Source organism: Cibotium barometz, chromosome 20 (genome assembly GCF_041138505.1).
Source record: "Cibotium barometz isolate CiBa-2024 chromosome 20, ASM4113850v1, whole genome shotgun sequence".
Lineage (NCBI taxonomy): Eukaryota > Viridiplantae > Streptophyta > Polypodiopsida > Cyatheales > Cibotiaceae > Cibotium > Cibotium barometz.
Genome location: NC_141065.1, coordinates 54,426,407 through 54,440,395, shown reverse-complemented (window position 1 = coordinate 54,440,395; position 13,989 = coordinate 54,426,407). Strand labels below are relative to the sequence as shown.

Sequence of the window (13,989 nt, the reverse complement as noted above, 5' to 3'; positions counted from 1 at the left end):
GTACGTGTAACAATGCATCTACACGCGGATGCTTTTACTGATGTCATTCAGTATATGGATGAACACATCAGCACGTACTCCATCATGTTTGAGGGTGATGAGGGCTTATGGGTTCCAGTTGACCTCATCAGGGAAGACAAGAATTTTAGATTTTGCCTATCCAGGTTTTTAAAATCCCTCACAGAAAAGGACTACAGAAATGAGGAGGAAGACTTACTCCTGGATCTACAAATGGGCAACATCGGCACTTCTTTCCTAAGCTGGGACATGGTTTTGGTCCTTCTGTTACAAGAGGGTGTGGCGAAAGAAAGTGGCAAGGAAAAAGAAAAGGGCAAAGTAAAGCTAATGGAGCAGGTCCAAGAGGCCCATGCTGAGGAAGAGAATGTTACAGAACAATGGGAGGCCTCAATGGCATTGGTGGCTCTACAAGATAATGTCCTCGAGGAGGTTCCGGACCTAGCTCTAGAGGGCGATGAAGTACTCGAGGAGGTCCCAGACCTTGCTATCATGTCTTTGCATCCAATCATTATTGATGGGAAAGAGTTTTTGTTTTTGGATGACATTGCCAAGACACTCGGGTTTCGTGAGGATGAGGCACTTTCTATTATTGCCGTGAATGCTGGGGGTCAAGACAAAGGAAAAGTGAAAATCTCTTTTGAAGATGACAACCTCACAAAAGCGCTTGCATATGATATTGGTAGCAGTACCTTGGAAGTTGTAGTGGCCAAAGCGCTCGTTGAAATAAAGCAAGAAGTGCAATTCTATGAGAGCGTAGCTGCCTTTGAACCACACATGCCCTTGGTTGCTGGCGATGCTCAAGACCAAGGAAGCATAAACTTGACGAATGAGCAACTAGTTGCAAGTGACGATGCAACTGAGGTATGTCCTTACTTCTTAGTTGTAAAGCAAATTATTTTTAGTTGTATCATTTCACGCTTCCTAACTTCTATATTGACATGTTGACAGACTGCTTTTGAAGTGGACAAGTTTGCTATGCGCGTAGGAGGAACGCGGCCAAAGTCAGAGGGTCGAGATGCATCCCTTTGGCACTACATACCTGCCCTCAGAGCCGACATAGTGCGGGTTTTTCATTTAGAATATGCAGAGATTGCCTATGCCGAGCTCCTAAAATGTAAAGCACTTAGTGCAGTCTTGTCGGAGAACCCCTTAGCCTCGAACATAAATAAATGTATTTTGGTAGCTACGGAAGCTGCCTTGTATTGCTTCACGGGCAACCATCCCGGCTCAGTTTTAAGCCATTGTGCCCTTTCTCAGGCTCAAGGAATCAATGAGCCGAGTGATGTATTCCAAAGCTTAGGCCAGAAACCAGCCTCTAGAACTCTCTCTCCTGAGCTCTTCCAAGAGCTTATTAAAAAGATGTAATGCAAACTTCTCTTCCAAGTTTAATAAAATTTTTTTGTTGTGCATTGTAAGTTGTGATTTTTCCTGGCGTACTTGTGATATACCATTTCAAGCCTCGCAATTTTAAGATTTTGTTCGTGTGTTCATAGAAAAAATTGTTTAGGATTTATTTTAATTGAGATCGTGATTAAAAAAGTAATCGAGATTGGGTTAGAGCGGTATGAAAAAATATTGTATTTATAGATGTAAACACACTCACATATATGTATATATATATGTACATATATGTATATATATACATATATATATGTGTGTGTGTGTGTACCTATATATATATAAGATTCTGGGGCTATTGAATGATATATATATACATATATAAAAGATGTATAGGATATATATATATATAAGACATAAGATATTATAAGATTTTAAGGCTATTATCAGATATATATAAATATATATAATATTTTATATAAATATATAAGATTTTGGGGCTGTTAGGGCACCTAAAGGGTCTTATGAGCCTCACCAGACCAAAGACATCAAAAAAAAAATACCATGTGCGCTACGGCGCGTAAATCGACATTTTGACCTGGTCAAAGTACCGATTAACGCGCCGTAGCGCACATGGCTTTTTTTTTATTTTTTTTTATTTTTTTGGCCTTGAGGCTCATAAGGCACTCTATAAGGGTCTCTAGGTGCATTTATAGGATCTACCTTTTTTGTATATATAAATAAACATATATATATATGTGTATATGTATATATATTTGCATATGTATATATATGTGTGTATATATGTTTGTGTGTGTATATATATATGTGTGTGTGTGTGTGTGCACCTATATATATATATATATAAGATTTTGGGGCTATTGAAAGATATATATATATATATAATATATATATATATAAAAGATATATAGGATATATATACATAAGACATAAGATATTATAAGATTTTAAGGCTATTATAAGATATATATAAATATAAATAATATCTTATATAAATATATAAGATTTGGGGCTGTTAGGGCACCTAAAGGGTCTTATGAGCCTCACCAGACCAAAGATATCAAAAAAAAATAAAAAAAATACCATGTGCGCTACGGCGCGTAAATCTCCATTTTGACCTGGTCAAACTAGCGATTAACGCGCCGTAGCGCACATGGCATTTTTTTTTATTTTTTATTTTTTTTGCCTTGAGGCTCATAAGGCATGAAAAGATGCAGGGGGGAAGAGAGCTTGAGCTCTTGCAAGCACACACACACACTCACAAAACCCTAATAGAGAACACACAAGGTGAGAGGCTGAAAATCTTCTTCTTCTCTACTCAACACTCAACACACCATATACAAGATAAGAGTACACACAATATGAAAGGTACTCAACCAATACATACACAGGTTCTCTATAGTGTGAACCTGACTAAATGAGCTGGCGCTATAACTATGCCAGTCTCTAGAATGGTTGTCACACAGCCTGTCATCCCACTGGCCGCATATCACCCAAGATCTCACCAACCATGCCAGTGGTGTAAATGTGGGGCCTATCCCCCAGGCGGGTCATCAGTGGCCACCGCCTCACTAGACGAGCTCGATATCTCAACACTCCCCCTCGAGCTCAACTCCATCTCATGTACACCAAGCGAAGCCCTGAATCTACGGAGCTTCTCTGAACCCAATGCTTTGGTGAAGATGTCAGCTACCTGATCCTCTGTGCTGACATAAACAAGGTCAAGGTCCCCTGCCAAGACCTTCTCTCTGACGAAGTGGTAGTGGACCTCTATGTGCTTCGTACGAGCATGAAAGACTGGGTTCCTGGCCAACTGTATACTGCTAATGTTGTCACAAAAAATGACAACTTGTCTATCCACTGATAGACCCAAATCTGCAAGTAGCTTTCTCAACCAAGCTACCTCACATGCTGCCATAGCAGCTCCTCTGTACTCGGCCTCTGTACTCGATAGAGCAACCGTAGGCTGCTTCTTGCTGCTCCAAGTCACAGCAGCACTCCCCAAAGAAAACATGAATCCACTGGTAGATCTTCTATCTGAGATACTACCAGCCCAATCAGCATCTGTGTACCCATGTACACATATCTCTGTCCCAGTCTCATAGAATAGTCCATAATGCAAAGTAGACCTCACATACCTCAGTATGCGTCTCACTGCATCTAAATGCGATTTCCGTGGAACCTGCATAAACTGACTCACCAACCCAACAGCATAGCTCAAATCTGGTCTGGTGATCGTCATGTAGATCAAACTTCCTACTATGCTCCTGTACATAGTAGGATCCTCCAAGATCTCTCCGGAATCTGCACTCAACTTGCCATTCTGATCCAATGGCACAGAAATAGGCTTACAGCCTGTCATACCATACTTGGACAACATGTCCAAGCCATACTGTCTCTGCAGTAATCCAATACCATGTGGTGACCTAATCACCTCAATGCCCAAGAAGTATCTGAGCTCACCCAGATCCTTCATCTCGAACTTCTGTCTAAGCAAGATCTTTACATCAAAGATCTCTGCATCATGGTCCCCCGTAATGATCAAGTCATCTACATAGATGACAACAAGCACAACCCCTCTATCACCATGTCTCACATACAATGAGAAATCTGCATTGGCTACATGAAAGCCAATAGTGACAAGATATTCAGAAATCTTGTCAGACCATGCTCTTGGTGCTTGCTTTAAGCCATACAAGGCTTTTTTCAACCTGCAAACATGCTCGGGGTGACCCACATCCTCATATCCAGGTGGCTGCAACATATACACCTCTTCTTGCAAATCCCCATGCAAGAATGCATTCTTTACATCCATCTGATGTAAAGACCATTGTTTTGACGCAGCCACTGCTATCACAACTCTCACCGTTGCCATCTTGGCAACTGGGCTGAAAGTTTCCTCATAATCAATCCCATATGTCTGCGCATATCCTTTGGCTACCAATCTAGCCTTGTACCTGTTTATGCTCCCATCACTGTTATGTTTAACTTTGTACACCCACTTGCATCCAATGGCTTTCTTGCCTTCTGGCAATTGCACTAAATCCCAAGTTTCATTTCCATATAGTGCATCCATCTCCTCATCCATAGCTTTCTCCCAATTCACATTTCCAACAGCCTCATCAATGCATGTGGGTTCAACAACCTGCACAACCTTTGCCATATATGCATAGTGATGTGCCACATAACCATCATATGTAAATCTCTGCACAGGGTTCTTCACTCTCCCTGATCTTCGCAGCTTTTCATTCATGGCCTCCATAGCCTTCTTTACACCAGGTGTTCTCATAACTGGGATCCCAAGCTCCTCATCAAGGCTCATATCTGAGCCACTAGACTCTCCATCAACATGAGAATGCCCTGCAGAAATGTCAGGCATACCAAGGGGCTCAACCACTTTCTCTTTTCCTTTTCGTGATGTACTAATCACATTTGCAGGGCTGGTATTATGACGCAGCCTGCCACTCCATGGTCTATCAACAGACCCACTAGATGAGGACTCTCCTGGTCCACTCAAAGACTGTGATTGCTGACCTGCATTCTGTGCAACCACACTTCCACTCACATCAGCCCCAATAGCTTCTTTTTCAGCAGCATACCAGCTGCTCATCTCATCAAAGACAACATCCCTGCTTACCCTCAACTCACGTGTAGCAGGGTTATAACACCTGTATCCCTTTTGCTCAAGGGAATATCCAATAAACACACATTTTTCAGCTTTCGGATCCAGCTTAGTTCTCAGCTCATCTGGCACATGCACATATGCAATGCATCCAAAAACTTTCAGATGAGACAAATCTGGTTTTCTGCCAGTAAACCTCTCCTCTGGAGTTACATCATGTATGGCTGCAGTTGGAGTCCTGTTCATGATGTATACTGCTGTAGAAACAGCCTCAGCCCAATAGCAATGCGGCATATTCTTCTCTTCCATCAATGCTCGCGCAATCTCAGCAATGTGCCTGTTTTTTCGCTCAGCAACTCCATTTTGCTGCGGAGTGTATCTGCATGTGTACTGTCTCCGAATACCATTCTTCTTCAAAAATTCAGAGAACTCATTGGAGAAGTATTCTCCCCCTCCATCTGACCTTAGGCACTTGACAAATTTCCCTGTTTGCTTTTCAACCAAAACTCTGAAATTCTGAAAGTGAGTGAACACCTCACTCTTCTCTTTCATGAAATATACCCACACTTTCCTTGTGTGGTCATCAATGAAAGTGACATAGTACCTGCAGCCTCCCATAGATATGGTCTCCGTAGGACCCCATACATCTGAATGCACAACATCTAGTGCATTTCTGCTCACATACCTGTTACGTGGAAACACATGCTTTGTTTGCTTCCCAAATTGGCATGCTTCACATATTTTCTGCATACCTTCCACTTTAAATTTTGGCAGCCCTGTCACAATTCCTTTTGTCTGCATAGACTTCAATCTCTGCACATTCACATGACCAATCCTTTTATGCCATATGTCTGTGTCTGCAACAACTCCTGAACCATTTGCAAACATTGCAGCACTCATTTCAGGCATGTCTACATCCAACGTAAACATTCTGCCCACTCTGTTGCCTTTTGCAACCAACCTGCACTTGTCTTTAAAATCTTCAACATAACATCCATCAGGGTTAAACCGAACCTGCAAACCCTGCTCAATCATCTGGCCAACTGAAACCAGATTCTTTGTTATGTTCGGTACATGAAGTACATCTGCAAGGTACTTCACTTTGCCATCCTGCATAGACAATGGCACATCTCCAACGTGGGCAATTGGATGAGCCGTGTCATCCCCTGTTTCCACAAAACCTGGTCTTTCCGGGTTTTTCATCTCCTTGAACCACTCTCCATGACTCGTAATGTGGTTCGAAGCGCCTGAATCCACATACCATACATTATCTTTTTGTGCTGCATCAACATTTTCAGACATGGCATTCACGACATGCTGCATAACAAACAACCTTTCATTATCCTCATTATTTCTGCTTGAGGATGCATAGTTGTTTTGCTGCACTTTCCCATTTTGCATGTCAGCCTGCTTCTTATAACATTCTGCCTGCAAATGTCCAGGCTTACCACAATAATAGCATTCACGTGCATCATTATATTGCCTTTGCCAATTTCCACGGCCTCTTTGACTCCCCTTGCCTCTGAATTTGCCTCTTCCACCTGCGTGTTGTTGTTGTTGTTGATTCTGGGACTGTTGTTGTTGCTGCTGCTGTGCTGACCATAATTCTGATTACCTGTTCGGCCACCTCCTTGACCGCGTACACGGCCTCCTCTACCTCGTCCTCTTCCTGAACTCGTGTAGAAGGCCTGTTGCTCTGAGCTGTTTTTGCTTTGTGAAGACTGTTGGTCTTCACCCAAGCTCTTCTCTTCGATAATCAGCATAGACACCAAATCTGTAAAGTTGGGAATGTTTTCCCGAGTCTGAATAGACGTCTTGAACGCCTTGTATTGTGGCCCGAGACCACGTAGACAGACTTCCACCTTGTCATCATCATCTACTGACACACCAATAGATGCAAGGGATTCCACAATACCCTTTATCTTCAACGCATAGTCATTCACAGACATGCTCTTTTTCTTCACAGTATGAAGTTCATTCTTCAACTGTATCTTACGTGCCTTGGTATTTGTTTCATAGAGCTTTACCAAGGTGTCCCACGCCTCCTTGGGGGACTTGGCATCTTGAATGTGCCCAATCATGGTGTCCTGTATACTAATGAAAAGCCAATACATAACCTTCCTGGCTCCTTGGTTCCAGTCTTTAAACTCTTTCACATCTGCAGCAGTAGGATTTATATCCGGTATCTCCGGTGCCTCTTCATGCTCACCTTCTATGTAGTCCCAATAGCCTTTTCCCATCAGGAAATTCGTCAACCTGAACCTCCAAGCATGGAAGTTATTCTTGTCCAGCTTCTCAGCCACAATCTGTGTTATGCCATCATTAGACATCTTGCCAAACACACAATTTTACCAGAAACTGCACTCTGGTTTTTCTGCACAACCTGCTGTATTTTCTGCACAGCGGTACTGTAGTACTCAAATGTCACAACCAGTGACTTCAATGTGCATACATACACCCAATGGCAATTGTAGACCTCTTTGCAGCACCCACAGTGTCTGCACAGTCAATCTGTCTTCCTGCAGTTCTTAAAATAGAGTTCTGCAGAGAATCGATGACTTACCCGCAGTGCTCGAAATCGCCTGTTTTCTGAAAAACGGAGGTCCAGACGCGCCCGAAACGCGTTTTTGCCCCAGAAATTTCAGTCCGGAAGGACTATATAGTTGCCCTATAGCTTCACTCCCGCGAAGAAAGCTCCTCAATCAGAGACCGTTTGCCGGTGCCTCCCGTAGAGCTCCCGACAAGGGTGTAGTCACCAACACAATAGGGAAGAGTAGTTGTAGCTCTTACCCTCGTACCGCTTTCTGTGGTTCTCTTGCTTGCACCTCAGCCCTTAGCACGAACCAGGCTCTGATACCATGAAAAGATGCAGGGGGGAAGAGAGCTTGAGCTCTTGCAAGCACACACACACACTCACAAAACCCTAATAGAGAACACACAAGGTGAGAGGCTGAAAATCTTCTTCTTCTCTACTCAACACTCAACACACCATATACAAGATAAGAGTACACACAATATGAAAGGTACTCAACCAATACATACACAGGTTCTCTATAGTGTGAACCCGACTAAATGAGCTGGCGCTATAACTATGCCAGTCTCTAGAATGGCTGTCACACAGCCTGTCATCCCACTGGCCGCATATCACCCAAGATCTCACCAACCATGCCAGTGGTGTAAATGTGGGGCCTATCCCCCAGGCGGGTCATCAGTGGCCACCGCCTCACTAGACGAGCTCGATATCTCAACAAGGCACTCTATAAGTTTCTCTAGTTGACTTTATAGGATCTACATTTTTTGTATATATAAATATTCATATGTGTGTGTGTGTGTGTGTGTACATATATATATATATATATGTGCATATGTATATATATTTGTATATGTATATATATGTGTGTGTATATATGTTTGTGTGTGTATATGTGTGTGTGTGTGTGTGTGTGTGTGTTTGTGTGTGTTTTTTCCTGTGTGTATAGTGCTTTTATATTTTTTAAATATGTTCATTGGCACTGAGCATACAAAAAAAATGGACTCAACAAAGAATGTAACACAACTCACAAAGTTTTCATTAATGTGTGAAAAATCTACAAAGGAATTTGGGAACATTACAAAATTTTGTAGGGAGAATTACAAAATGGGTTAGCCTATTGAGGTAGAAGGCTACGCTCTAAACGTAGACGTAGGGCTAGGGACATATCTACAAGCTTCAAAGTAACTCTCTTGGCATGTACCATAGCCAGCACTGAGTCTTCAAAAACAGAAACTACAATATCTTCAGCAGCTTCTTGAAGAGCTTCAAGAGCTGTGCTCTGTATGCGGTCAACCCTGTCAGAATATTTTTCCATTGTTTCTCTCACCAGGAAAGAGAATGGTGCCTTGGGGATGAGAAGATCTGTGCTTTTCTGATATTTCCTAATCTCTCGTAGCGCGACTGTCCCTGGCCTCCATTTTCTCTTCTTCTTTGTAACTGGTGGAGGCGGTGGTGGTCTTTGATTCTCCCACGGTGGTCGTTCAGACCTGAACTTCTTTTTCTTTTGTGCACGCTCTTCCTCTTCTTGTTGGTCCCGAAACTTGCCCTCCATTCTTTTACCACACTTCTTGACTGGCCGTCTGGATGTTGTGGCTGCCTGTTGGCTGTGCTTGGCTTGCCCTCCTTGCGTCCTCTTTGGGCTGCTGTCTCTTTTGCATTTCTGTCTCCCAAGCTGCCCTCACAAGAGCAAACTCTTTGTCAATGGTATCTTTCATGATGTCGTAGGACAAGAGCTCGACCTCCCTGTTCTGTAAGATAACCTCTAGCTGTTCTAGGGTGTCGGCCTCAATAACAATCTCCGGTGGTTGCCCTTGACCTTCCTCGGCTTCTTTTTGACGCCGCTCTTCTTCTGCTTCTCTACTAGGCTCTGCTTCTTCAGCTTCCTTCCTGCGTTGCGCTTCTTCGGCCTCCTTCCTGCGCTCTTCTTCTCTCATCTCCTTTGCCTCTTGCTCTGTTACGATAGGTAGACTTGTCCTTTTTGCTGTAGAGCAGGTAGTGGGCCGAGTTGATTGAAAAACCGCAAGTCTTGCTCCTGTTCTTCTGGCATGGCCTAGGTATGTACGAGTGCAAGAGATAGTGGGAGGGCAAGAGAGAGTAGAGATAGTGGGAGGGCAAGAGAGAGTAGAGTACAAAGAAGAAATTGAAATGTGGTGGCTATAAATGAAAAATGACTTAAATATGTCTATAAATATAATTTTTTAAAACTTTTAGAAAATTTAAAAACACAAAAAGATTATAATCAGAGAGTTTAAGCCCATGAGGAACCACACCGACGCTTGCTTGCTACCCACTGCCGTAGTCTCTCCCTAGCATTTGATCTGTTGTATCCTTCAGTTCTTCTTGCATTAACAGTTTTCATTATTTGACGCCTAAGAGACAAATTACCGCGACTTTTCTGCCTTTTTTTGCCAACCAGAACGCGATAGAACCAGTTGAACATTTCATGGAGTGCATTACTCTTGACTTTGCCACCACCATGGCGAGTGCCCTTAAAATACACGGCCTTTGCTTGGTAATGTGATTTCTCCATGCCTTGATTGCTCCAAAGTGCTAAAGAGCCATATCTATCGAGAAAGTATGGCCCATGTGCATACAATATATGCTGCATAGAAAATTACAAAAAGTCAACAAACAGTATGAAGAACATACTACAAGGACACAAGAAATACAACATTACCATGTAGTGAGTAATGTGTGTTTCTCCCCATGCCTCGACCATTTCTTCTGTGAATCTACAAGTGGCTTGTTTAAGTGCCTCAATACCATGGTCATCCAGGTGAGGTCGCTCTAGAAGATCGACCATTTTATTACACACCTCCCATACATGTGTACGTTTTAGGCCAAGCCTGGCATCATTTCCTCGATATGTTGTGACATCACATATCTTCTTCCAAATTTCAAAGTCAGTGTGGCTATGAGAACCCAAGTGGTTTGATAGCAAGTGTCTTGCCTTTGATCCACCCATGCAAATTTTATTAGGGTTGTCTTGTGTAGGGTTTGATTTTCTGTCCTTTGTCAAGACCACTGCTCCAGCATGTAATCCCATAGAGGAAAGTACACCCTCTAGTGCACGTATTGACTCTTCTTATCGATCTTCGGGCTCCATGTTCCAGACATAGTTTATGTGGAGCATCAATAGCTTATCCAAAATCCTGAGTCTTGCATGTAATGTGCACACATGCACTTGACATAGTGGAATTTCCAAGATTGGGTTCCAAGCATTGTCCTCCTGGTCACGACTAGGTGGCTTGCTCTGGTCACAACTTAATATGCCATTATGCCATACCTTTGATCCTTTCCTCTGTTCAGCATCAAAAACGATTGCTTTTTTTGCACCCACCTGTTTTTGACTTTTGCCTTTGCTAGGTTGTTTCCCTTTTACTCTTGAGTCTACTGCTGTCTTGGAATGACAACAGTAAACACATGAGAATATAGTATTCGCACCTGTTTTACAACCCAACATACACTTTAAGGTTTTTAGATCGCCACCCAAGTGCCATTCAACGTTAAAGCAGCCTATTCTGGGAACATCAAGCTTCTGACCATTGACCTGACAAGAGACGACATGTTGAATGCCAGACCGTTCAAAATACCACCTCAAGGTATCATGGTTCTCTTTTGGGAGGACCCATGCTGCTTGCCACCAGATGTTCTTCTCTGATTGAATGCCGTAGTAGTCTTGCTTATGCCCTTGACCCCTATTGTTGCTGTCTTCAGTTGCATCCAACTCTTGGGTCTCTAAAGGCCTTCCTCTAAGTGCTCGGCTCATCAAGGTTAAACTAACACGCTCCAGTCTTTGACCTTTAACCACTTGTTGACATTCATCCAGCTTCAAGATAAACACGGCATTTCCACCTGTCTCTTCAAGTGTGAGGCCATAGTACTGAATCATTGCTTTTTGTAGCACTTCCATGTCAATGTAGACATTGTTATATGCATTGTATTCAAAGGGTTTGATTGTTGGCATTGGCATAATATCCTCCACCCACTTGTACCCACCCTCGAACATGGATGCAATATCACCATTAGCACACTTCTTTGCCATCTGTAAGCTATAAAGTGTTGGAAGCAAGGATTGCATAACTCCCTTTGCTCGCAACCCTAAAGTGATTGACCTGTACATTGCTCTGTAACCTTTCTGGCTAATACCTGCTGAGTCACATATATCAAGCATCTCTTTGGGGGTGACAATTTCTTTGATTTCCTTCAAGAAATGTTGACGAAGGGTCTCCCGTAGCTTATCATTACCAGAACCTGTTATCATTTCCATAATATCCTTCTCCTGAAGGACATGCTGAAGAAGGGAGGCATTAACATTGTCCTCAGTGTTGTTACATCCTAGTATAGCTGTTGCACAAGCCCTACAATCACAATGGTCAACCATGAGAGATGCTTTATTCATTAATTGCTTCTCAAAGCTGCTATAATTCTTACAAAAATTTTTACCTGGTTGTTTGTTTACGCCTCTTGCATGCGCTTGCTGTCTTTGAAAGCAACCCAACAGCTTTACGTTTTCTTTGCCTTGCGTGATATCCCATGGGAAGGTGAGTGAAATGGTGAACACGACGCCGAAGATTACGAGTGGAGTGTTGAAGACGAACATAATGATCGAAAAATTGATTTATTGTGCGCATACGATCCGCTAGATTATTCTTCTGCACCTCAAGCTCCTCTGAGAGCTCTTTAATCCTCTGCATCAAACTATTGATCTGCTTAGTCGATGCCGCTTGAAGCTGGTCGAAGGCAAATTGTGTTTGCCTCTTTTCAGCTGCCTCATCTAGCCACAACATGTGTAATCTCCTACAATAGCCAAGAAGCCCATTGAAACCATCACCAACAAACATAAGAAAACTTGTAATGCTTTTGAATGGTGGAGGGGCACCAGATATTGGATCTGGTGGATAAAGATTTCCATCAATCCAAAGATCAATGGCCTTTGCTCCTTGCATTCGAAGCTGATCGTATGAAATATTGGGTGCAACATGCCTACTGCGTAGGGTTGCGTATTCTGTCTCCAAATCAACCTGAAGGCGGATCTTAGAAGGCTTATTGGTGATGTCTTGTAGTGCCATCTACAAGAAAGTAGGCTTGTAAGCTTGGGTTGAATAGGAGTGGAAGGAGCAGGATATGGTATCAAAAAATAATGGGAAGAATGGAGATGAGGGTTGCTTCTCTAGAGCTGCATTGTGGATAGAGAAAGAAGCCAAAAAGGGAGCCAAAGAAACATAGAGAGGGTTGGCAATGGTGAGACGAAAATGCAAAGGAGACAATGCATCATGGGAAGCTTCTTTAGTGCAAGCTATGGCTGCTAAGCAATATAGAGAGAGAATACTTCATGAAAAGGTTCTTCTGTGCTACTACTGTGGGTTTGGAGAGAGAACCAAGGATTGTAGAAAGAATGCTCCTGGTAAGCTTCTTCCTTGCAAGCCATGGCTACTACTGTGGGTTTGGAGAGAGAAGGCTCATTTAGGAGTACAGACCTGCTAGCTATGGAGAGAGGACCAAGTACTGCAGAGAGAATGCTCATGGTAAGCTTCTTCCCTGCAAGCCATGGCTACTACTATGGGTTTGGAGAGAGAAGGCTCATTTAGGAGTACAGATCTGTTAGCTATAGCTTTTGGAGTAGAGAAAGACACTTTTTTCCATGGAGAAGGAGTGCAGGGCATTTTAGAGAGAAGATTTAGAGAGAGAAAGAGATCTGGTGTACACACAAAAAAGGGGGGAAGAAAGTGACGAATTTTTGGAATGTTTGGAGTTCGAAAAGGTTGCTGCAGGCTATGATTACTGACTGACAGCCCATTACAAAGCTTTAAAGTCACCTAGGTGGCCAGATCTAGGAATATCTCTTTTTTTTTATTTTTTTTTATTTTTGTGAAAAATCAAATATATGCTTTTAGGACTAGGCCTCTAGGCTTGGTCAAAGATGGATTAGCATTTTAAGCATTTCACTAAACGTCCAAATTAAAGGGCCCAAGAAGACTCCATTGAGTTCCTAATATGATAAGAGGATTTAGGCTTGAAGTGCTAGAATCTATGCTCAAAGGAGACTCATGTAAAGTTGGATTTGTCTTAGGTACACAAGTTGATGGTGGAATTGTGTAACAAGGAGAAATTGGGACAACTGGTGATTCAATACATGTTTTGGGAAGGTCAACACAAGGAGATTTGTAGGTGCTATCACAACCACCTATCCTATCTTGAAGAGGTTGTGTTGATTTCCTTTGCACCCACTGATATGGAAAACCAAGGGTGGCTTTTGGAATCTTATTGATACACTCTTTTACCTCTAGTAAACCATGGCATTTGGGAAGCCAAAGTGCTGTTGCACCCTCATAATAGCCTTGTGCTTTAAGAACATGTTTTGGGACCCAATGAGTAACAATCTGAGGTTTAGGCTTGGAAAAGATGTGCTTTTTAGGAGGCTTAGCAACTAGGCTAGATGGTACAAGTTTGTATG

At 42.6% G+C, this 13,989-nt stretch overlaps 1 protein-coding gene across 1 annotated transcript in view; it reads left to right on the top strand.

Annotated features, from left to right (window-relative positions):
• The first annotated feature begins 507 nt into the window (after positions 1-507).
• Positions 508-13,989, top strand: part of LOC147628040 (uncharacterized) — a 33,828-nt gene continuing 20,346 nt past the window's right edge. The window contains exons 1-2 of the mRNA XM_086814296.1: positions 508-879; positions 967-1,132. Coding sequence (XP_086670422.1) covers positions 508-879; positions 967-1,132 — 538 coding nt within the window. The remainder of the gene's footprint in view (positions 880-966; positions 1,133-13,989) is intronic.